Source organism: Lycorma delicatula, chromosome 4 (genome assembly GCF_047948215.1).
Source record: "Lycorma delicatula isolate Av1 chromosome 4, ASM4794821v1, whole genome shotgun sequence".
NCBI classification, from domain to species: Eukaryota; Metazoa; Arthropoda; class Insecta; order Hemiptera; family Fulgoridae; genus Lycorma; species Lycorma delicatula.
The window spans coordinates 211612727-211638909 of record NC_134458.1 but is presented as its reverse complement, the minus strand read 5'-3'; the positions used below and the strand labels follow the sequence as shown (position 1 = coordinate 211638909).

The window sequence follows — 26183 nt, the reverse complement described above, 5'->3', positions numbered from 1 at the left end:
TCTTGGATCAGCTGGGCAGTGTAAATGTGAGCATTATTGTGTAACAATATCATGTTTTTTTCTTTGAGATCCACAATGTTTTTCTCTCATTGCTGGCTTTACTTTTTTCATCAGCATGTCTGAGTAGTAGACACTGTTTATTGTACGCTGATTTTCCAAATAATCTCAAAAGACAACACCTTGGGCATCCCAAAAGACGGTCAATATGACTTTTCTTGCTGATGTGCTTCTGTTTTGAATTTCTTTCTGACAGGTGAACTGATGTGCTTCCATTCCATGCTTTGTCTTTTGGACTCTGGTTCAAAATGGTGAACCCAAGTTTCATCACATATTAAAATCTTGTTTAGAAAAGAGTCATCTTCCCTTTCATAACGTTCTTTCAAGTCTGTACACATTTTGAGTTTTGTTTCCTTGTGTTGTTGCGTTAACTCTTTCGGGACTCACCTTGCACTTGTTTTGCTGTACTTGAGCTTGTTACTGATGATGTTATAAAATGTGCCAACACTTACTGCAACTGTTTTTCATAATGTTCAACTGTAATACGTCAGTCTTCATGAATAATGTTGTCAATGTAGGTTTCAAGTGAAGGAGTTGACATTTCAACTGGCCAGCCGGGATGTTGCTCGTCGGTCACTGATGTTCGATCATTTTTGAACTGTTCTACCCACTTATCAAAATATCCACAGTTCATACAACTTTCACTGTGCTGGAAAATCATTCGAGAAAAGATTTTAGCCAGTTTTTCACCTTTAGAAAGCAAAAAACTGATCACTGAATGTTGTTCAACTAATGTGGACATGTCATCATTAAATGCAATACTGAGGTTATAAACAAAACAATTTTTATCCGTCAGCTGTTCTCAGCTCATCCCAGTGATGCCAACCTAAAGTCATGAAAGTACAAAATTCCTCCTACAAGCTGTTTCATTTCTGCTTTAATTTCTCTCTTTAATTATTGAATGTCCCCCGTATATCAAAATACAACAATTTAACCATCAAATGCATTAACAGAAAAACCTAAAAAAAGCTAATACCAATAGTCGACTTTTGCAGGATCCCACATCATCAGTCAGTATGTAATTCTTTAATTACATCAGCAAATAACAAAAACAAAAAAGAAATAAAAATTTCAAAAACATAAACCCTAACGACCACAAAATTTGTGAAAATGAATTTTCAGATAGTTGTGTATGTATTTTTCAAAATATTTTAATTAATGACAACTATACAGGAAACATGGAACAGTAAACTATCACTATTCTGATATTCCAATGTGTTTTGGGAATGCTTCTTATTTGGCATTTAGCATAAAAAGTTTTTAACACTTCAAATTTGATGTTGAAAAATGTTAGTGATCAAATTACGATCAATAAATTTTATTTCAGTAATATTAATGGTCCTTAGGTATTGGTTAATCTCTTTGGATTTTTTTAACTTAATGAATTTTACTATCGTTTTTTGTTTGTTTGTACAGGAAGTGATAAGGCTAGTAATAGTAGCAACAGTAGCAGTAATACACCAGAAGATGGTCGCAATAGTACTGAGCCAATCGGTCTCGGTGGTTCTGGAAGTGGTGTTGGAGAATGTGGTCACGGAGAGGAAGAAGATACAGAACCACCGGCAGTTGTTGTTTACCTTGTTGAACCATTTACATTTGGTAGTGATAGTCCTGAGTTACAGCGGTTGGCATGTCTTGGATTACTAAGGTGTTTTAACACTGTTCAGGCCAATTTACCAGATAACGTTAGAGCTAATATTACATTACAGGTAATTATTTTTTTTTATATAGTTTAAAACTAAATAAGTGGAGTTGTTTTTGTAGTTATTTAGACTGATTTTTAGACTATTAGACTATTTTTTGTAAAATGTTTATTACTATTTTCTGAAATAGTCGGTAAAATTCCAGTTGTACAGTAAATCGCATTCATTTGTAATAAAATATTCAGATGAGAGTGTTTGTTTATTGTTGTTTGAGAAATATTATGAATTGAAAATAACTATAATGAGTTAAGGAAGTATATGCAATACTATGCTTTGAAACAAGGGTATATTAATTTGCTTTGTATTATTTGTTCTTGTCTTTTTTATGGAATGACACATGTAAAGTGGTATAAGTATTTTTCTCTTTTAAGTAATTATATTTACTATACTGCCATTTCCTTGGTAATCTTCTACTGCATTTTCAGTGGAATTTGTTGTTAATGTGCAGTGGTATATTCAGCTCGAAGAAAGAGATTGTAAGCAGCTTTTTCTCTCTAAACCTGGCATGAAATTATTATTACTTTTTTTTTTGAGAATGATTTTTCTCATGTCAGATCAATCGCTATATTAATTCAATACGTGTGGTTATAGTATTTACCATTCAATTAAGTTTTGTTAGTTAGTGTTTTAGTTATGCATAGTAACTATGTAACTTGCAAAAATAAATGCAAAAAACATTTAAATATTCACGACTATAAAGTAATTATTGTTAGTAGTTATAATTGTAAGTAAATATTATTATTAAAGCTTAATTTAGTTAGTATCTTTTTTTTCTTGATTGTAGATAATTTCATTGGAGAGCATTTTGGAGTTAGGTCGATCTGGTGATCGTAAACGTAGGAGTGACCATATGAGAGCATTGGCTTTATCTGTGTTCTCACAGTGTAGAAGACAACTGCAGCATAATTCTAATGTTAAAGCTCTAACTGGATTTGGTACAGCAGCATGCACTGATCTCTTCCTTAAAAGTAAAGATGTAAGTGTGAAAATATTTGTCTTTTCAGATAATAGAAAAAATGGTTTATTATTAAAATTAAACTGTTAAGACAGAAAACCAAAATTAGATTTTTTTAAAAATTGTTTATCCTTGTATTATTTAAGATGAGCGGTGTGTATATAAATTTCTCAATGTGTGTTATTTAGATTTTTGTTTTTTCTGAGTATGTGCTGTTATCAAACATTTTATGCAATATTTGTAATTTGATTGTTTTAATTGCAAATTATTTTAAAATTTTATAAATGGTTTTACTGCTACATGCAAGAGTATATGCTTTTCTGGTGTTTGTCTGCTGCTTATTTTGTTATATTTATACATATAAACTCTTTGAATATTTGGTAAACCGTAGGTACTAGTAAGTAAAATAAGGTCACACATTCCATACCTGTTAAACATGGGTAGCATTATGGTAGCTGGTTATAAGTTTTCTTTTTAACTCTGTTGTCATACTGCAGTAAATAATATTTAATTTATTTATGTATAATATACCCTTGCATTTGAAAATTGGGATTTTAACTTAATACATAGCAGAGTTTCACGATGTTAACTCATTTGTTAAAGAAAAACCCACCGAGTTGGTCTAGTGCTGAACGCATCTTCACAAATCAGCTGATTTCCAAGTCGAGAGTTCCAATGTTCAAATCCTAATAAAGGCAGTTACTTTTATATGAATATGGATTTGAATACTAGATTGTGGATACTGGTGTTCTTTGGTGGTTGAGTTTTCAATTAACCACACATCTCAAGAACGGTCCACCTGAAACTGTACAAGACTACTTCATTTACACTCATATATATCATCCTCTGAAGTAATACCTGGTGGTAATTCCCAGAGGCTAAACAGAAGAAAAAAAATTGTTAAAGGAAAGGGTTAATTATTTAAATTGGTATAATTTTTGTTGGAATCGATTTTAAATAAAGATATCTTCAAAATTAACTTCAAATTATAAATATAAACAAAAATTTACTTAACTAACTCTGCGTTTATAAAGCGTCAGGAATTTTATTTTTACCGAGTTTAAATCTTACATATTCTCCCTGTCATTATTAAAAATTCTGCTAAATTTATAATGTTAAATGGTAATTTAAAAACTAATTAGTACTCAAAGACAAAAAAAGAGCATAAAAAAATATTTTTACTGGGTAAGAGAAGTATCTCGGATTATCATTTGAAAATTAAAAGCTCTAATAATTTCCAGAAGAACAAACAGGATAATTTGCCTGTTCAATGAACGGGTTCCTATTGGTTTACCAAAATCAAAAATGTTCAACTGTACTTCACCGCGTGCTGTTGAGAATTTGTAGTGACCAATATCCGCAACCTTAACACTTAAAGCAAAATTAAAAATTTGTTCATTCAAAATTTGTTTCTTTTGTTAAAAATGTAAAAATGATTGATTCTATTATAATTATTAATATTTTCTATTTTCCTTTAACAGGAGAAGAATAGAGCACCTTACAGAGTATATACACCACCATATGTACTTGCTCGGGGACGTGAGAAAATGGGAGGCGGTGGTGGTGGAGAATGCAGCGATACATTGACAGCAAGTAGTGATACACCATGCTCAGTTTTATATGTCAGTTACTGCCTTTCTGAAGATCAACATTGGCTGTTAGCCACTGCCACTGATGAACAAGGTGTTATTCTAGAGAAGGCTACTGTTAATGTACACATACCTAACAGGTATTTTTTTAATACATTAGAAATTTTTCTTTCTTAAGTTTAAGTTTAGAAACTTTTAAAAAAAAATCACTAAATGTCAAGAGTTAATTTTTTCTCATAAAATATAACCAGATTTGTTTTCTATAACTTTAATTAACATGAAAAAATATACTTGTATACTGATTTTTTTTTATTTTTATATTATACATTTTGTAACTATAAAAGCCCCAAGCAAATAATAATATTAACTACTTTTATTTATTTATTTTAATTAACTACTGATATGATACTACAGCTGAACAAATATCCAGACACAAAAGCTCCTTAAAATAAAATGATCTTTATAAAGTATAGTGAAAAATACTAATTGAAGATCATCTATGTTTGTTACATATATCACTATGCATGATTCAGTAACAGCATGAGAACTCATCCTCCAATTCATAACAAGAGATTTCTTTTCTTATATTGACAATTTTTAAATTTACCATAGAAACTTAGATAATTTAATTTTCAGTACATTTTTCTTCTACCCGAGAGACTCAAATTATATTGGCATAAAGTTATTGTATTAAGAGATCATATTGAATAACTATTTTTAAAAAAATGGAACTGACATCAAGACTCTGTCAGTATGTAATGTGATACACAAATATAGAATTCCCACTGTCCCTACTGATGTTATGTATTATATAAAATGTGTATTGGGTCTGACAGGTTTAAGACAAGATAGAATTTGATGAACGGTAATACATATCTTGTGCAGAAACTCACATTACCTCTCCTACATAAGATCGTAAAACATCATTAAATTGACACACATATAGATTATCAGGATTCCCATTGTCTTTACATACCCACCAAATGGCAAAAAAATTTGTCAATTTTCAAACCGTTTTTTTATGCCTAAAAATTTTTTTCAACATTATGGTATCACCGCGAAAAGCGTTGATTGCAAGAAGATTTATTTCAATCGGATTTATAGGAAAAATGTTATGTGTGAAGAAGCAAACATATATAAGGGTAGAATACATAACCTCCTTTTTTTAAATCTGTTAAAAATGGAAGTTATCACCTGGTTTGTACCCACCTGTTACATGGGACTCGCATTGTTTATTGCTAGATCGCTCTGTATTATCAGTTAGAAAAAAAAAAGTCATATTGCAAGGAGTTTTTTATATGCAGTTTCATTTCTTTACCAACATCTTTTTAACTAATTTGTTGTAAATGTGTAATTACATAAATTAAGGAAATTCAGTGATTGTAAATAACATGAAAATATATTTCTTTTCTTAGAATAAGATTTTTATTATAGGTTCTTTAAATTCAGTTTTATTTAAAATTTGTTTCATGTAAGCGTGCAGAAAATGAAAACTTAACAGTATGATGATGCTAATTTTAATTTAGCACAATCCATCCAAGAAAAAAACACTTATCTTTACTTTTAACATAAAATGATGTAAAAATAATTTGTTCTATTAAGTAATTTCCAAAACTGTGATAAAAAAACATATTTATTTTAAAAATAAAAATTTTAAAAGTATGTTACCGCTATATTGAAGTTTTTTCAAGTAAAACTGGAAAAAATATTTGTTACCTCAGTGTATTTCTTCAATACCCAAAAAGCTGCTGTCTATTTAGCTATTGTCATATTTTTCCAAATGTATTACAATATCTTCATATAAACTGTCCACTTCCCGTGTTTTATTTTTTAATTAAATGTTGAATACAATTTTTCCATTTTTCCAATGCATCTATTCCATTAACATCTTCTATCAGTAGATTTTTTACATCGCTTAACTTAAATGTTATGTTATTACCCTCAATGTAGCCTTTGACTTGTGCCCATAATCAATTCTATCCAGTTAAAATTGCAATGGTATAGAAGAAGATGCAGCACGACACAATTTCTTCAATTTTGCGATTTCATCCCTTTTATAATGAATATATTTTTGTTGTAACTAATTTTACTAATAATATAGGTTCTATTTTTAACATGTCTTCAGTGTACATGAATTTCTTTGATTTTAACCATTCAGCAATTTCCAATTTTCAGGTCAAAACATTAGGAATCTTTTCAGTTTTCAGGCAATGGTACGGCACATTTCCATTGCTGTGATGGATCCTTCAGCCACAGTTTCAACAATGTTTTTAAACCACTGTATAAAATTGTCACCATTCATTTCATCGTGATACTCTGAAGAAGATTAGGATTCAAATAGCCATAAACCACCATTTAAAAATCTATTTTCACTTGCTATGTTTGTTACTACTAATCATTTACCTTCTCCGGCTGGAGTTTCACCTTGGCTATCAAACCTTCCATAAAAGCGTTTTTGTGCTCTTTATTTGTTTATCCACCCATACATGTCCCACATTAACCCAAATTTCATCTAGATAATACATTGTCTTATTTTCTTCATAAAATCACTTAATTTCTCCTAAATGTTCCTCTTAGATATTCATGAAATAATATCTTCATGTTCAATCAATAATTATTTTTTCTGGACATGAAAAGAAAATTCATTGATTTTAAAATATGATTTACCTATAGAAAAATTTGACAGTTCAGAATCAATATTAACGGCATTTAATATTCTATTCAAGTTAGGAAGCTCATCATTGAAATAAAATGAATAGACTTTTTTTTTTATAGTAGTTTTAATAAAATCGTCCAACTTTTCAATTGTTTTCATATGCCGAGTCTTTTTTGGGCTAACATGTTTACCATCAATTTTGTGTTTCTTTATTATATTAAAAATTGTTCTTTCATTAACATCTGCTGCTGTTCATGCTTTCCGAGCAATCTGTCTGACTGCAGTGTCAGGGTTATCTTGTTTTAAGGTTATATATATATATTTGTTACTGATTTTATTTTATTTCAGATTGGTTTTACTGGTTTACATTTCCACTCGTTAAAACCTGATGGGCAAAAAAAAAACACTGGGTAAATTAATGAAAATAACCCTGAATAAAACTTAAATAAAGAACTATAAAACTGTATCTTACAATAAGGAGTAACACGATAACACAGACTGAAATACTTTCTTTCAGTGAATGAATATTCATAATAAGCATTACAAATGATGTTATTATAAACATCAATAACAAAAACTAAACAAAATTTTTAATTGTTTATTGGCATGCCATGGCGCTAGACAAGTGATAGCTTACAGTACAATATTATACGCATAAAACAGTAATTGTACTTGCACTTCGAAGCGACAGAGAATAATTCAGCCTAAACTACTGAGGTATAACTCATCCATGATGAATTCATATTTTATCGCTGTACAGTTTCGTTACACAAGGATTACTATAGTAATCTTCTCGAGGATTACATAAATCCTAATACGTGTTTGAAATTCATGAAAAATTTAGTTTTTTTAAAAGTATAAAGAGAAGTGTATATATATATATATATTTTATTTTTTTTTAAGATTCTACAGTCGATTAACCTTTTAGTTTTGTAACGATATCTGTAAAAGGTTGTGTCATGTTGACTAAGATCTACTACTGTACTCATGTAGTTTCATTCACTTGTACTAAATACAGGATGTAGAGGCACATTAGGCTTTGCATCAAGCATATGCTTCTATATAGTGTATTAGAAAATTTTTTTAACTGCATCTTAATGTCATATTTTTATAAAAGCAGTAGAATAGAACTCTAAATCAGGCATTCTTCTGTGTTTCTCTACATTCATTGAACGTCTGTTAATTTTTTGTTTGTTCTCTATGTTAGTTAAACAGTCATGCTTGATCTAACTTGTATTTATAGTATCTAAGATATTTCTTAGAATTTATGATTAACGGTTATCAAGATGGAAGTGAATAACACTTTGATTTTGGGTGCTTGTGATTGTATGTGTACATGCTTTAGAATTGCACACAGTAATTTAGTTAAGTTTACACTTAACTTTAACAGAAGCCGATTCAATTTAATTATTAGATAAATTCAACTGTTTTAAAAGGCAACATAACATAGCCAGGAGACCTCTCCTGGTTGGCTTGTTTGCATCAAAACTAGTACCAAAGGGTTAAAATATTTATTTTTTAATGCAGAATTTCTCTTAATTTTTTTTTAATGTAAAATTTTGTTATGAAATATAATTTTTCTTAATCATAAATATTTTGTGTGAAATAAAACAATTATCCTCTCATAATCTTTTTTCTTTTATCATATTTCCTATGTTGAGTTATAGTTAATGTTAATGATACAGGAGGTTTTAAGATTGACATGTAGGGAGTTGAGTAAATTCTACAAAAAATAAGAAGAAATTAACAAAATTAATTTATTAGTCTTCTTTATTGTGAAAAGTCCTAATTTCAAATATTTTTTTATAAAACTAGTCAACGTATTTCTGGTTTTTTTGCATTATCTTGAATATTAGGAAAACATTGTGTGAAATTAAAGTGGGTATATCAATGTGTTTTGAAGAACCCGTAGAAGAAAGGCGTCAGCGAGGCGTGTTGGACTACAAAAGCTGATGGATTTCATTTTGGGTGTGATGTCAAAGAGTGTAACACCATGGAGACTGGTTGTCGGTCGTGTTGGGCGAATAGGGCATGGAGAATTGAAAGGTAATTCTACTATATTTAAAACATAAATTATATAATGCCGTTATTCAGTTAAATGTATTTTTCATTTCACGTATGATAATAGTTTTATTTGCTTATTTATCAGAAATTCTACATTTGTAATTAATAATTTACGTTCAAGGCTCATTTAGAAAGTAAGTTGGGCTACTTAAAAGTAATGACATTGTATTTTAAAATGATGTTATTACAAGAAAGACCACCCATTAATTATTTTTCAGCATAACCCCAATATTTTGACATATTGTAGAGTCAAATACGCTTCTCCTAAAGTGATGCAACATATGAAGAAAGTTGGTTTTGCAAAGCTCATGATATTGTCATTGTTTCCTACCTGATACTGACTGACTGGCAAGGAACTTCTTCACATTGAGGAATAATAAAAAACATTAAGCTTTATATTATGGGCTGATGATTGAATGACCTCTGGAACCTCCCAGGTTCCGGAGAATAATATAAATATATGGATTTTGTGTATGAGTAAAATTTTTAAATTGAAATTGTTAGAAACTTTATTATGATGAAATATATTTTCATTAAATTAAATCGAAAAGGTATTTAAAGTACCTTAATGTTGGTCCATGTTATCGCCCCACTTGGCAGCCTTCTCTCATTAATTACTGCATTTATCTTTGTCAATGTAATAAAAAGAACACAAAACCAGTTATCGTACAAAACAAATTTTAAAATATTAGAAAGCGTGAATCCTGATGTTAAAAGAGTTAATACAGATGGTTCTATAAACGTTAATTCGGTTGGTTGTGGTGTTGTGGTTGGCAACAGAACACGTGTTTGGCCTTCCCAGCAACACCAGTATTTTCATTGCAGAACTGTATGTCGTTAATTAGGCCTTAATATGGTTAGCCCAAAATTTTGAAGTGTTCTTGTTTGCTCAGATTCCATGAGTGCCTTACAGGCAATTAGAGACATATACTCCAGACACCCTGTTGTTTGTGAGATTCAGTGTGTTACTTCTAAAATGATTAGTCGTAATACAACAGTGAGCTTCTGCTCACTGTTATATGGCTGGAGGATCCCCAGCCATATAGGAATTTCACGCAGACAGTGTGGCAAAAGAGGACTGTTTTCGGCCGCCTTTTACCAGTTGTGTTGCTTCTAATGATCATGTCTGTTTCCTGAAGAGGGTAGTTCATGATTAGTGACAAAGTGAGTGAATGCTACTCTGAGAAATAAACTTCACCCGGTTAAAAACAGTGTTTCACTGTGGAGCTCCTCATGCAGAAGTAACTGTCAGGAGTAGGTTATTATCTGCCATTTGCGAATAGGACACGCTAGGCTCACTCATTGATATCTGATGACTCAAATAGATGCAACAATTTGTGCTTGCTGTGACTTCAGACTCACAGTGCACCACATCCTTACGGATTGTACCTGTTATGTGGCATTGCGTCACAAGTTTAACTAGCGGCTAACGTGCAAACAATTTATATTAGCTGCCCATTTATATTCAAATATATAAATTACGGTAGTGCGTTCCAAATATTCATGCCAGTTGCTGTAATGCAGATTGCGACTTTATTTCTCGAGATATATCTTTATGTTGTTATTTCTCTTTTAGCATGCGGTACAGGCATTTTACTTTGAAGATGTATTTTTGCATGTTGGGGTCTTAGTTTTTAATTAATCTTTAACTGTTCAGTTTTTGAAGAACAAATATCGTTTTTGGGGGATGATAACACAAAAGTGTTTTTCACCCTGAAAAAAATGAAAAAAAGAGTATTACCAAAACATAAATTATTTTCTCATGTCTAATCGGCTAAGAACATTTTGTTGCTAATCTTATACAATAAAACAAGAAATTTTGAAATATTTTCTTCATTCATATTTTCCATGATTTTTGCCCAAGAATTTAATTACTGGAGAATTGTCTGTTCATAAGCAATAGAATAGTTTCAATAAAAAAAAATAGAATGTTTGTTTTTATAGATTAGCTAATGAAGATTGAAGTGAACTGGATTTAACAGGGTTTTTTTTACGTATATGTGTAAGAAGATAGGTCGGGCTATGCTGTGGAGGAGGGTTGCCTTCTGTCCAATTAATATATATCTATTGGTACTTACAGTGCTGTTTAATGAATGTAAATGTCCTGAACAAACAAAATAGAGATTAGTTTATACAGATGCAGAATAAAAAACATATTAATATTTATTATTTAAACCTTTATTATATCCTTTTCTGTAATACTGTTATTTAATAATTTACATATGAACCACATCCAAGCATGAATATATCAATATGTAGATTAATACATTATTTCGCTATTGACATTATCAATATTGGCTTTTGATTTACTGAATATAAAAAATATAAACAACAAAAACAGGTTCTTAAATAAATAATTACCTACTGTTGGGTTATCAGCCAATATTGACAATATCAATATTGATATTTAATATATATGAATAATGTGCACATCGTCACATTCTTCATTATGAAATATAAAAAACTTTTATTTAATAAAATTACTTATTACCAGTTTTTCAGAACTATAATCCAGTTTTTTCCTCATTTGTATTGAGATGATGCTATTAATGATGCATGTCTTAAAATGATTAGGATACCCCCATTAGTTTTGATTAAATAACATACTCAACCTCTTTCATGTTTGATTATTTAATTTGTTGTTTTTATCAAATTCTGCGAATTTTGTATTGTTTTAAGTATGTTGAGTTGATGTTTTTATGTGCTTTAATAAAATGAACTTAATACAATGTTAAATTTCTGCATGTAAATCGTTTGAACTCAACTTACTTCAGTAATATATAAAATTTGCAAGTGCTAACTTATAAAAACAAAAAAAAATGAACAAACAGAAAACAGATCAAACATTTTATTTGGTCACATACTAAACCATTTTAACATTAGGACCAGTATCATTAACATTAGCACTATCCTCAATAACACTGAGAAAAGGATCAGATTATAAGCTCTTGAGATATTCCAGAAGTATATTTCCAATGTTAAGATTCGTTTTAAGTAACTTATTATTACTACCTTGTACATATCTTTATATATATTTTTCAGTGAGAAAGAGCTGGTAGATAAAAAATGGTCATTGAACATTGCCGAGAATCAAACCTTGAACCCCCAACCAGTCCAAAAGCCAGTTGTTAAATACTTAAAGAAATGGGAAACATTGTCACACAGAAGAAATGGGAAACATTCTCACGCAGTTTAGAGTAGAAGTTTTTATTTTAATTTTCGCCAATTAAAAATTGATCTGAAAGAAAAAGATTAAAAAAGTATGAACATACTCCTATGTTTACTGGACCTTCTCTTATAAGGTCCTATTGAACATTCTCTTGTGTGATCCCACCATTCATAAATGGAATAACATGTTAATTTCATGTACATAGAAAATAGAAGATAATGTTTTATAGAATGAACTTTATTGTTCTTCCCCTTCTATGTAAGTTAATGTAACTTTATAATAATTATATTTGTACAAGAATTTCAGAGACCTTCATTTGTTCAATCAGTAGCACTTTTATGTACTTTTCTGTTATCAGAGAAAAGTACCTTAATTCTCATAATTAAACAAAATAATTCTGTATAAAATAGATAAAACTTGTACAGATAAATGATGCTGGTTTTATAAAACTTATATTCTTGCTATCAAATATTAGTAATTTATTAAATCACTTTGTAATATTCTGTTTTAAATAGATTTTTTTTTGTAAACTATATTTGCCAGGATATTATTATTGATCGAGTTACTTCAGTACATATTACAAATAAAAATTTGTACTGTGGAAGTTTAAATGAAAATATTTTATTTTAATTTTGATCTATAAATAATTATTGAAAGAAATTGTTTTTCAAAGTTGTATTCCTATTCTTAAATGTAGAAAATTCATTATTGTAAAGAATATCTTTTTATTATGATTAGTGGTTTGATTGTTGTGTTTATCTTATTCAGATTTTTGTAAAGCATGATTTTTCACAGGATGGAGTTGGCTGTTAAGTCGTAAATCACTACTAAAAGCATCAAAGCATTTAAAAGAAATTTGTGGTCAGTGCTCACTCCTTTATCCGCATGACATGCCCTGCATTCTCAGTGCCTGTCTTGTTTCGATGGAACCTGATTCTGCTCTTCGTATGATGCCAGATCAATTTACACCCGATGAGAGGTTCAGTCAAACATCTATTAAAAGTCAACTGTCAACACCTCAAGATGTTACTTGTACGCATATACTAGTCTTCCCTACATCTGCTACAACACAGGTAATATATTTATTTTATCAAGAGCCTGTTTTTGTTGTTTATATTTTTTATATTCAGTACATCTAAGTTATTTTGGCACTCTTGTGCCTACATTTACTTTATGTGGGGGCATGCTTTATCGGTTCAAAAAAGTTCAAGAGAACTTCATACAGATTTTGATAGGATTGTTTTTAAACAAATGTGAAAAAATACAATTTATTGATTTATTGTAAAGATTTGTTGAAGAAGGTGTGAAAAATCATTTCTATTAAATCACTAAAGTTAAGACACACTAGTTTCCATTAAGCAGAGAATGCATAAATTCATACTTTTGTTGTAGGCTACATTCATGTTTTAAGAAATTTTATAAATTTCAAAATTAAATATAAAACAAATTTTTGTTTTTTACTTTTTGATTATAAATGATTTGTGATAATGGAACATTGATTTCTGTTACTGAATTGAAGCAGTTTTGTTGATATAGCAAAACATATTCCTGTTAGATAAATAATTCCAGATTGAGTTTAAAAAATGGACAAAAGTTTAAAGGTGAGATAAAAAATGATGTCTATATATTTTTAATTTTGCTTGTACCTCTATGGTTTTTAATGACACTTTTCTTTACAGTCATCGCAGACAGCATTTCAAGAACAGCATATTAATGGTCCAGAATTAGGAGATGAAGAGTTGTTTAAAGCCCTGAATGATGATATGCCAGATGGTATGGGTGATTTTAATGACATATTCACATGGCCAGACACAGAAGCTGGTGGTGTTCGTAGTCCTACTGGTAGTCCACGAGCAAGAGGCGGTGACTCATCGCATCCTGGTTCACCATCTTGTATGCCCGGACAAGATGATCATCATAGCCCATTTCCTTGCAATGGACCTTCTAGGGTATTTCATTTTCTTTTATTACTAATTTGTCATCACGTATATTACTTAAAACAGCTACTAACTTTTTAAAATAACCTTTTTTTTTTTTTTGTAAAATGTTTTTTTATTCTTAAATTTGATTACTTTTCAGTAATGTTAAATTTTTATTTATTAAAAACAATTAGTAATTGTACATTATTAAACAAGTTAATTTTGTAATTATAAATAGTCTATCTCTTTGAATATTTTGATGGAATAGCTATATTTACTTGTTCATGATATGTTTTCAATCTTTTTTTAATTAAATTGAGCCTTAGTTTAGTTAAGACTCCCTCCCCAAGACAAAGAATATGTTGGTCTTGAAGGAGGGGGGAGGTCGTCCTCAACATCACACCTTTCTTCTGTGAATTGATACTATGGGATTATCACAGGATAAATAAAGAGATAGCTGCATCATATTTATTTAGATAGCTACAAAAAGCTAATAGCCAGAAGGATTTTTTTTTATGAAGTATAAAAAATTAACTTTGTAGGATGTGAAAGATGCCAACTGTGGCCAGGTTTCAAAGACCTGGCCACAGTTGGCATCAGTTAGAGTTCTCGGAATTTTTATTTAACTATTTTTAACATGTCCTACTTGTGAACACAGTTCTGGAAATTATTTGTTTTTCTCTTGAAAAAGAATCATTCATGAATCTTTCTGTTCATGTAAGATCCCCAAGACCAAAATGAAGTACATAAGTCCGCATACTCCATTCATTATGTTTGTGACATTACATGAATTTTTACTTTCATGAATTCCATGTGCATAGAATAAATTTAATTTTGGTAAATTATGATATAGCATATTTTTATGGTTCTGTCTCGTAAAAATGGTCTAAGATGTGCAGAAGCACATAAATTAATTTATATTTCAGAACAGAAGTTATCATTTTTATCCAGTATTTGTCTAATGTGTGTATAGCTTTCATTTTATTTTTTGTTTAAGGGTGGTGACATTCTAGAGGAAGTTGGAACATTGTTACAACAGCCATTAGCTCTTGGTTACCTTGTATCAACAGCACCTACAGGAAGAATGCCACGTTGGTTCTGGTCAGCTTGTCCACATCTTGAAACAGTTTGCCCAGCTTTCTTAAAGAATGCATTACATCTACATAGCACTGCCATTCAACAGAATTCTGATGAACTTCTTCAACAACAGTCAGCTTCGGCTGGACATCCATTAGATTCACAATATACTACTGATGTCCTAAGGTATTTTATTATTTCTTTGAGTTTCATCTTTTTAAAATACTATATCTTTATTTAGTGTGTTTTCTTTACTCATTCTCCTGAGGCATGCATCTTATAAATTCACGGTTTAGTTTGTTATGATACTACACTGTAAAAAGATTTAGACAAAAATTGAAATTATATAACTAAAATTGGGGTTTACAAATTGACAATCAGTTTTATATCGACTGGCAACTTTGACACTTTGTTTGGGTACAATCATATTAAATGACTGTCATATTTTGTGGGTAATATTGAAATACAATGAACAGCAATACAATGGGCTGTACGTTGTAGCAGAATAATGGACTGTAGTTTACATAACATAATTACACACTGATTGATAACTAAATATACTATATTTATAAGATTAACAATATTTAACTATGTTACTATGATGCAGAGGCCGTACTGGCGTGCATGCTTACTCTATCACAGTCCAACTCTGACTGAATAGTATACAGAATGTTCTTAGTACTAAAGCTGCCTATAAGCAGCGCTGAGTGTCTGATTTTAAACCAAACATACTCCCCGCACGTTGATCTTTGATCAATATTAATTACATTGTCTCAGTTTATTCGCAATGGCACAAGTTTAGTAATAGGTCTCTTGAAATCGTGCTGCCTACCTTCAACTGAGCTACGCGTACTAGACCATCTTTACCTGGGAAAACACTGTCTATTACAGCCATTTACCAAAATTGAGATAGTAAGTTGTCTTCTCTTCTTTCACTAGCACTACTAGACCTGGTCGAAGATTTTCGGAGGGTGACTTCCACTTGCTGCGCTGCTGCAAACCATGGAGATAATCGTGAGACCATCGTGACCAAAGACTCTGTCGTATCTTCTGAAGCTTGTTATATTTTATATCTAACAAATTGGGTTCAGGTAGTGCTATTAAAGGGTTACCAATAAGAAAATGTCCAGGTATCAAGTAAGATGGATCGCTAGGGTCATCGGATAAAGTAGAAATAGGTCTAGAATTGAGGATAGCTTCTATATCGGATAAAAGGGTAGAAAATATTTCGAAAGTTAGATAAGTTTTACCTATGACTCTTTTGAGGTGGTATTTCATTGACTTCACAGCTGCTTCCCACAGGCCCCCAAAATGAGGTGAATTAGCTGGTATGAAGTGCCATTTGAGCTGTGACTTGGCAGCGTAATTTTCAATGTCTGTATTAAATTCTTTGTCGTGAAAGAGTTTCCTCAATGAATTTAACTCGCTGTTGGCTCCAACAAAATTGGTGCCGTTGTCACTATACAAGTTGGCAACGTGACCTCTTCTTGCAGTGAAACGTCTTAAGGCTGCGAGGAAGGCTTGTGATGTAAAATTACTGACTAGCTCTATGTGAATAGCATGAGTTGCAAGACTTACAAAAATTGCAACATAACATTTGGTTGTTATTTTACTTCTCGGATTCCATACTTGATTTGAAATGGTCACGCATAGTCTACTCCTGAGTTAAGAAAAGGACGACTAAACTCTACTCTGTGTTTGGGCAGCTGACCCATTAATTGATTAGCCGAAGATGCCTTAAATTGAAAACATGTTACACAGTTATGAATAACACTTCTAATTACCTTTCGAGCTCGTGGTATCCAATATTTGAGTCTTAGTGAAGCTAACAATAATTGAGGTGCAGCGTGCAATAACCTCAAATGTTCAGCCTTGATGATCAACATCGTAAGATGTTTTGGTGGCAAAATAATCTGATGTTTAATATCATACGCAATATCAGCATTATTCAACCTTCCTCCAACTCGAATTATGTTACGATCGTCGAGAAAAGGATGAAGATTAAGAAGCTCACTTTTTTTAGGAACAGTAGAAGTTGATCAAAGATCATTAATTTCTTGACAATATACTTGTTGCTGTACCATCCAGATGCATGTTGTAATGAATCTTGAATGTCTACAGTATTAAGATTTCCTGTTTTCTTCTTTTTATTATGACAATTATTAATAAATCTCTTGCATAGGGCAACTACTCGTGTTAATCTAGAAATACTTGAAAACTTACAAACTAAATCGTCATTTGGTGGAAAAACACATGTCAAACTAGTTTCCGTTTGTCGTACTTCTGGAGTATCTTGAACATCATAACTGTCTGAATTAGGCCAAGAACTGGAGGGTAAATACAACCAGATTGGTCCACACCACCAGATGCCTTTATCTAAACTCTCTGGATTGGAACTTCTGGAAATGAGATCAGCAGGATTGTCTGACGAAGCGACATGTTTCCAGTCATTGATGTCTGTTAGATCTTGAATCTGTGAAACTTGATTCGCAACGAACGTTTTCCACTTCGATGCAGGAGCTGAGATCCATGCCAAGCAGATTTTGGAGTCCATCCAAAGATGAACCCTTTCAATAGACAAATTCAGGATTGGTAATGTTTTTTGTAACAATTTTGACAACAGTAAAGCGCCACACAACTCTAACCGTGGTATGCTGACAGTTTTAACTGGTGCGACACGAGATTTCGAGCAAAGTAGTTGAACTAAAATCTCTCCCTCAGACAGAACGCAAATACAGACAAGCACCAAATGCATGTTGTGATGCATCGCAGAAACCGTGAACTTCAATATCTATAGGATTATTGATAATAACTCTTCTATTTATTTTAATATCATGAATTAAAGAAAGTTGTAACACCAAAACATGCCATTTCTGGAGCAATGATGATGGTAAGTTATCATCCCAACCAATACCACTAAGCCACAATCATTCCAAAAATATTTTGTAAGAGATTACAATAGGACTGATTAAACCAATTGGATCATAAATGGAAGCTACTGTAGACGCTACTTCTCTTTTTGTTACTATGTCCTTAAATGGTGGAATTTTGGAAGGGAACAGAAAACACATCTGGTTGAGGAAACCACTTAAAGCCTAAAGTTTGAATGCTATCTTTTTTCTCAAGCTGAATTGATGTTTTTGTATTTACAAGTTCTTGAGGTAATGAATTTAAAAGTGATTTATGATTAGAACTCCATTTTCTCAGTTGAAATCCACCAGACCTTAATAACTCTATTAACTCTGATTGGATTGCCAGAGCTGGGTTGATGTCATTAGTTCCAGAAACTAAATCATCCATGTAGAAATCACGACATAAAATTCTGGCTGCAGTTTGGGTACGTGTGTTTTTCTTCTCCTGCTAGATGTTGTAGGGACCTTGTAGCCAAGAATGGACCTGAGGCAGTGCCATAAGTAACCGTTTGAAGCTCATAGCATTGAATTTGATCAGTTGGCGAATTCCGCCAAAGAATGCGTTGTAAGCTGCAATCGTCTGGATGAATTTTAATTTGGCGGTACATTTTCTCAATGTCTGCTGTAAACGCAACGGCATGGGTTCTAAATCTTACCATAATCGAAAATAAGTCTTGCTGTATAGTAGGACCAACCATTAGGATGTCATTAAGAGAAGTTCCTGTGGATGTTTTAGCTGAACTATCAAAAACTACCCGAAGTTTAGTTGTGGTACTATTTTGCTTAAAAACGGCATGATGAGGAATAAAGAACTGTTGTTTACAATCATTACCTTGAAGAGGCACTGGCTTCATGTGACCGAGTTCCTTATATTCTTGAAGAAATTTTGAGTATTCCAGACGAAGTGAATGATTCCTTTGAAGTCTTTTCTCTAACGCTTGAAATCGCAAAGTTGCTTGATCGAACGAGTCTCCTAAAGGTAAATGATCTGGCTTTAGAGGAAGTCTGACGATAAGACGACCTGAAGAATCTCGGGTTGTTGTGTTCCAATAATACTGTTCACACTCGTCTTGTTCCTTAGCCGTGGGTAGAACAACCAACTCTTCTGAATCCCAAAATTGTTTGAGCTGTTGTTGAAGTTGATCATTTGTTAATGTTAAACATGTGGTTTGAGGACTTGAAGAGGTATTTTCTGATGGATATTTTCCTGATAGAATCCATCCTAATTCAGTTTCAAAGATAACTGGAAACCCACCTGGTCTTACCCTTTTATCACATTTCATAATTTCGAAATATAGCTCAGCGCCTATTAACATGTCAATATTTCCTGGTTTATAAAATTCTGGATCAGATAATTTTAAATTCGAAGGCAGATTCCATGATTTGTAGTTGATAACATTGCATGGCATATTGCATATTTGTGGTAACATTAAACAAGAAATATTTATACTAAAATCGTTATAAGTAGAAAATAATTGTACGTCCACACTATAATTTATTTTAGTAGGAGTATTATTTATACCCATAATTGGAACCGACTGACAAATTTTTCTTAAACCTAAACATTCAACACAGTTTTCAGTAATGAAGTTTGATTGGCTAGCTGAATCTAATAGCAATCTACATGGTTGTAATCTTCCTTGACTATCTTGGACCTTAACAATCGCTGTAGAAAGAAGAATATTCGATTGCACTCTTGATTTGAGCGAACAATATGTGTTAAAAGAGCTATGATGTTCAAGTCCTCAAGTCCTCTGGTTTAAATCTGAATCATTATTGCTATTAGATTTAAACGAATTATTTTGTGAACTTATATGTAATGAGGTGTGATGTTTGCCCTTGCAAATTCGGCAGCCTCCAGAGGAACAATTCCTTACTAAATGACCTAATCTAAGACAATTGTAACAGAACTTCTTATCCTTAACAAACTTAGATTTATCAGAAACACTTAAATTACTAAACTTCTAACACTTGTATAAAGTGTGAGGTTGATTGCAACATTCACATACTTTGGAATTAGTAGCAACATATGAGCTAGAATGTCGAACAGGTTTATATTTTTGCCGTTCATACACTGTTTTTTGTTTATTACTGCTTGAAGAGGTTAAAGCCTCCAAGGCTTGACATTTATTTTCCAAAAATTCAAAAAGATCTATGAGAGATGGAAAATCTTGTGTAGAATTTTTTAATTCCCATTCTCGTCCGGTTTTGGCATCTAATCTATCTATATACAGTTGACTTAAAATTACTTCATGAACTGGTGTTTGAATATTTAGAACATTGAGAGCATTAAAATTACTAATCACCGTATTGATAAACTGACGCAATTCGTTGGCGTCTTCCTTACTAACTAACTTAATATTAATTATTTCTCTAACATGAGCCGATGCAACCAATCTCTTGTTTTCATATCGGTCTTGTAACAATTTCCAAGCAACCGGGTAATTAGCATCAGTAACAGCTAAGTTTTTTATTAATTGAGCTGCTTCATGTGTCAGTGTAGAATTCAGATAGTAGAATTTCTGAATTGGACTAACGTCTTTATTGTCATGAACCAATACCTTGAATGCATCTGCATAAGGCATCCAATTTTCGTACGTACTGTTAAAACGAGGTAAATTGATAGTTGGTAATTTTACTGAAGTTTTATTTTCGTTAATGCAACATTGATGTGAGTTAACGTGCTGGGTTTCTGAAACTGATGTTTCCTTTAAATATTCTTCCATTTGCGTCCTAATTTCATAATAATTGTCTTCAAAATCTAACCTATCTTCTAAATGCGTATCGTAATCTTTCTCGTCCTGTACTTCTAGCAAACTCTGTGTTTTATTAAAATTATCTAAAATATTTGGCATTGCATCATATCAAACTTTAATATTACTTTTTGGTGTCTCATTATTACATTTATCGAGAAATGTTTTTGTGCGTGATAATTGAGCCTTACATACTCCTAGTTGTTTTTTCAAAGTTGTAATTTCTACTTCAGGAGACATAATGATAATTTTTATAAAATACTTATAGATATAACTATCAACGTAAATTAAAGATTTATAGGAAAATAAGAAATTATTAAAAATATCGGAAATATGGATGGAATTAATCAGTAAGAAATAATAATGTGAATGATAAAGGAATCAAATGAAGGAATACAAATGTAAGTCTATATCATAGATAGGAACGTAAATAAGGAACTGATAATTCCCAATTTGTTATTACTTATCTGAAACAAATAAGATAAGCCACTGGCAGCAGGTAGCCTGACTTGAAGGTCACGACGAAATGGCTGTTTACTTAGCACCAAGGTCTGCATTCCAAGTCGAATTGTAATTACTGTATTATACATGGATATTAACCGCACTTCTTATCGATATTATTACGCAACTATATTATACGCAAACTATGTTCTGCACACACAAAAAATATCTGGTTCGGACACCCATTGTAAAAGATCCGGTCCGAAAGGACCAATGATAAATATCGGGCTCGGAGGACCAATGTTACGGGCTGTACGTTGTAGCAGAATAATGGACTGTAGTATACATAAAATAATTACACACTGATTGATAGTTAAATATTGTTAATACTATGTACTATGATGCAGAGGCCGTACTGGCGTGCATGCTTACTCTATCACAGTCCAACTCCGACTGAATAGTATACAGAATGTTCTTAGTACTAAAGCTGCTCATAGGCAGCGCTGAGTGTCTGATTTTAAACCAAACAAGCACTTTATCAAGTTTTGCTAAAAGCTCCGTAATATCCAAACTTAGATTGTTTGAAAGATTCAGCTAGCATTTTGCTTATGATTCTTTTGGGAATGCACAAAGAAAAAAATGTTGATAAAAACAGTGGCAACAACAGCCTGACATAGTAGTAAAATTCTGGTAGATAGTTAATAAACCAAAATATTGCCGAACAAGTTGAAAGTTTAATTCTGAACTTTCCTGTCCTATGACTGTTTGTTAAGCAAACTATCTTCACACCATCTTTACTTTTGTTGCATTATGCTAACAGCATTTACAATCAGTACTTTATCTCCTCAACACCCCACCTTTCTTCTCTGGATCGATACCAGGGATTATCACAAGATAAATAAAGAGATAACTGCAATATATTTATTTATATAGCTACAACTGGCTAACGGCCAGAAGGATTTTTTTTATGAAGGATAAAACATTAATTTTGTAAGATATGAAAGATGCCAACTGTGACCAGGCTTCAAAGCCGAACATTACTGATGAACTGTAGGGAGGATGCTAAAAAAAAAAAAAAGAGAGAGAAAGAGAGAGTGGTACATGATCGAAATACATACATACGTTGCATATGTTGTTGAGGATGTTATTAGGCAAACTCCACTAATGGATGTGGTAACAGAAGTAAGTCAGTAACTTTGTTTAATCCCATACTGTTACATTATAAATCATTTATATGCAAAAATGGTTATCATTTATTTCTATTTGGTTTTTATAATTTTTGTACAATTTCCTCTTTAACAAGCTGTGTGCAATATTTATGTAGTAGATTACAAAAATATAGTTTTTTCTTAGAGCCATGTGGATGCTAAGAGAAAATCACACCACATAATAAATTTTCACAGTTTAAGAACTAATATCTAACTGAACAAATACAATTTAATTTACTAATTATACAGACATTTATAAATTTCAGAAAACAAACTAATTTCTGTTTGTTATGCAAGATCAATTATCATTCCACATTGAAAGTGTTTAGTTAATTGAATACAGACCCTAAATTTGTGAACTTTATCAGTACAGCAGACAGTAATTGAACCTGCAGTTTCTTAAAACTCTCCTCAACTTTTCAGAGAGTGGCCAATGAGATTACTCTACTTGAATCTACCTTCTTCAGTGATGAGTCTTGTTAATACAGTTTAGTCTAATAAAATGTTTATTAGACTAAATTAAATGTTTATTTTATTTGTTAAATAAAGTAATATGAAATATTTTTTAATTGTTTTCTGTTTCTTTTTTAAGGTATGTACTTGAAGGCTACAATGCTCTGTCTTGGCTCGCATTAGACTCAAACACGCACGATCGATTGTCATGTCTACCGGTTCATATGCAAGTTCTTATGCAATTATATCATATGACATCTGCCTTTGTTTGACCAGCGTACCATTTAGTTCCTCCTATGTCATGTAATCTTAATAATAATGGTGATAATACAGCTACAGTTATAACTGCGGTACCTAATGACAGCGATTTGATCACAGTTACTTCAACTAGTAAAATTACTATGTCTGCTGCTAATACTATTGTTACTTCTATTACAACTACCACCAAATAATTACTGTTGTAAATATCAGTTAAGACCATCTAATAATTAATATTGTTAATAGAATAACGCTCCTATTTTTTTTTTTTTTCTTTTTTTTATATTCTATTAAACAAGAAAGAGACCCTAATTTATATATACCAACTAGTATGTTTTTCTTTGTTTTTCTTCTTTTTTTTTGTTTTGTTAGGATATATTTATTAACCCAAGTTTCTTAGAATACATGACAGTATTTATTTATTTATTTATTTATTTATTTGTTTATTTACTTATTTGTTTGTTATAATTTAACATGTAATGATATATTATATAAATAATAATACATCATTTATGTTTATTTATTTATTATTAAAATGATACAAGATAATTTAACGTGATAACATTATTATTATTATTATTATTACTACTATTATTAATTATTATTGTTATTGTTGTTGTTTCACTTTAATGATTGATTATTATTATCTATATAGTTTCTTTTTAATGTAAATATTTATAATGTGTGTAATATTTATAAAAAAAAGTAACTTGATTGTTTTTAATGGATTAATTGATTGATTTATTAACAAAAATAAAATATAAGTTTTATTCTAAGTTGTTGAAATTTTTTGTAACAGTGTAAGTAAATAATATTTTTTTAAACATTTGTAAATTTTAATATGATGAATTATTAATAATTAACACTTTATCAAATGATTTTATTTTTGATTTAATAAAATATAAATATTTATTGGATAATGACTGACAGACTTTTGTAGCAAAGGGATGTGGTAACGATGACGATAATGATAAGTATGTTTAATTATTAGTACATGTTATATTTGTTATTGTTATTATTATTATTAAAAAAAAAATATGGAAAAAAAGGATTTTAAAATTCATTATTTTGTATTCGTACTCTCTATGTATTAAAAATATATATTTATATATATATTTCTTCTATGCTACATTTAGTTTTATGTTAATTATATGTATAAACAACTGTAATTATCAACTGGTTGGATGAATTATGCGTAAATTCAATTTATCTCAAATATAATTTGGGATTAATTTTAGTATATATTAGAGTAGAATTACTTTTTTTTTAAATTATTAATAATAGTAACAATAATTTTTAAAAAAAGTTATTAAATTAGGTATTATTTATGTTATAATTATTTAATTATGGTATTGGATGGATAATTGGTTATTAATCGTATATATTGTTAAATGATTATTAGTTCCTTTACAACATTTTACTTGTAAATTTATTAAAATGTTATTTAAAAATTGACATTTATTATATATGAAGTATGTTTAAAAAATAATTGAACATCCATTAACTGTATAAATTGTACGGTTCATTACTTTCAGGTAGGTGGCCTGTAGATGTTTTTCAGTTTTGGTAATGTTTAATGGTTATTTAAACTTTTATAAAGTTTAAATAACCGTATCTAAAAATTAATTTGCATTTTTGTTTTTCAAATCTCATTTCAAAATTGTCGGTATGCATTCCATTCAGTGTAAATGACATTTTTCATCTTGGTGAAGCTGTGTGGTGCAGATTTCACTTCTGCTCAAATAATTTCTTAATATTTTCTTAGATTTGTCTGTTATGTCCCTACAATCAAATTTCCTACAGCTGTTCTGTGTTTCCTTCTGGGCAAACTTTCTAGACAAAAATTATAGTTCTCTTTCTTAGAAGTACGGAGGGATTTTAAAAAAAGTTTTCATATGAAAGAACAAATACAAAATCATTTAAAACATTGTTTCATCTGTAATGACAAATTTTAGTAGCTCTTTGTAAAACTAAAATTACTGTCATATATGTATTTTTTAGATGAAAGCAGTCAAGATGTGTTTGTATCTGTTTTTATGATTCAATAGAAATTAATTTAATAGCTGTAAATTTGGGCATTGCAGCTGACCATTCAGCTAATGAATAGCTCTGGTCGTAACTGTAATGTTAATAGGATATGTTCACTACACTTTTTATTAATAGGAATAATACTTGTTGACTTTGTGAGCTATCCCAGACATTTATAATTGCTAACCGTTATTAAAAACATATTTATATTTGAATCTTTCATGAATCTTACAAATTTTTTTTTCTTGAGTTGAAAACCAAATTTAATATTTATGGTAAGGTGTTAGTAAAATTTAAATCTGTTAAACATTATGGATAGCACTTTATGTTAACTAAAGAAATCCACACGATTAAGCACGTAGAATTATTGTGTTTTAGAACATAATTCATGAAAGATGTCAGTTTGATCAGGTAGAAAAATACTATACTATTTAATAAGTTCAGTTATTTTTTAATTATGCATCATATAATTGATACTAATAATTCTTAGTTAAGCCATTTATTCCTTTTTGTATATATTACAGAACATATATAGTTCATTTTTTAAAAAAACATAAATATTTTTTAAAAAATCAGTTTATAATTCTAAATATACTGTGACATTCCTGAAACCTTTTTTTTTTAATATAACTTCTTATTTTATGAACTTAGTAAAGTGGAGTATAGACTTACCTAATCATGGTCTTTTTCGTCTAAAAGTTATAATTATTTATTTATTTTACGAGTAAATGCTTCTTCAGTTATTTTTTACTTTCACATCACTAATCATAGATATTCAATTTATATAAGTTATTTTAATTTTTTTTATTGTTTTTACCCAATAAAATTAACATTTATTTTAAAGGCCGATTATAAATTTGATTGAGCTTCAAATCTATACTTATTTTCTACAACGTTTAAATATGTATTATAAACATACAAGAAAGTTGGACTAAAATGTA

General features: G+C 30.5%; 1 protein-coding gene across 1 annotated transcript in view; it reads left to right on the top strand.

The window, feature by feature from the left end:
* The window catches only part of skd (mediator complex subunit skuld), a 105536-nt gene extending 81973 nt beyond the window's left edge, over window positions 1-23563 (top strand). Inside the window, exons 19-26 of the mRNA XM_075365145.1 lie at window positions 1474-1766; window positions 2545-2736; window positions 4197-4444; window positions 8864-9006; window positions 12989-13266; window positions 13873-14142; window positions 15110-15375; window positions 23096-23563. Of these exons, the coding sequence (XP_075221260.1) occupies window positions 1474-1766; window positions 2545-2736; window positions 4197-4444; window positions 8864-9006; window positions 12989-13266; window positions 13873-14142; window positions 15110-15375; window positions 23096-23228 (1823 nt within the window). The 3' untranslated portion in view covers window positions 23229-23563. The remainder of the gene's footprint in view (window positions 1-1473; window positions 1767-2544; window positions 2737-4196; window positions 4445-8863; window positions 9007-12988; window positions 13267-13872; window positions 14143-15109; window positions 15376-23095) is intronic.
* The last annotated feature ends 2620 nt before the right edge of the window (window positions 23564-26183 follow it).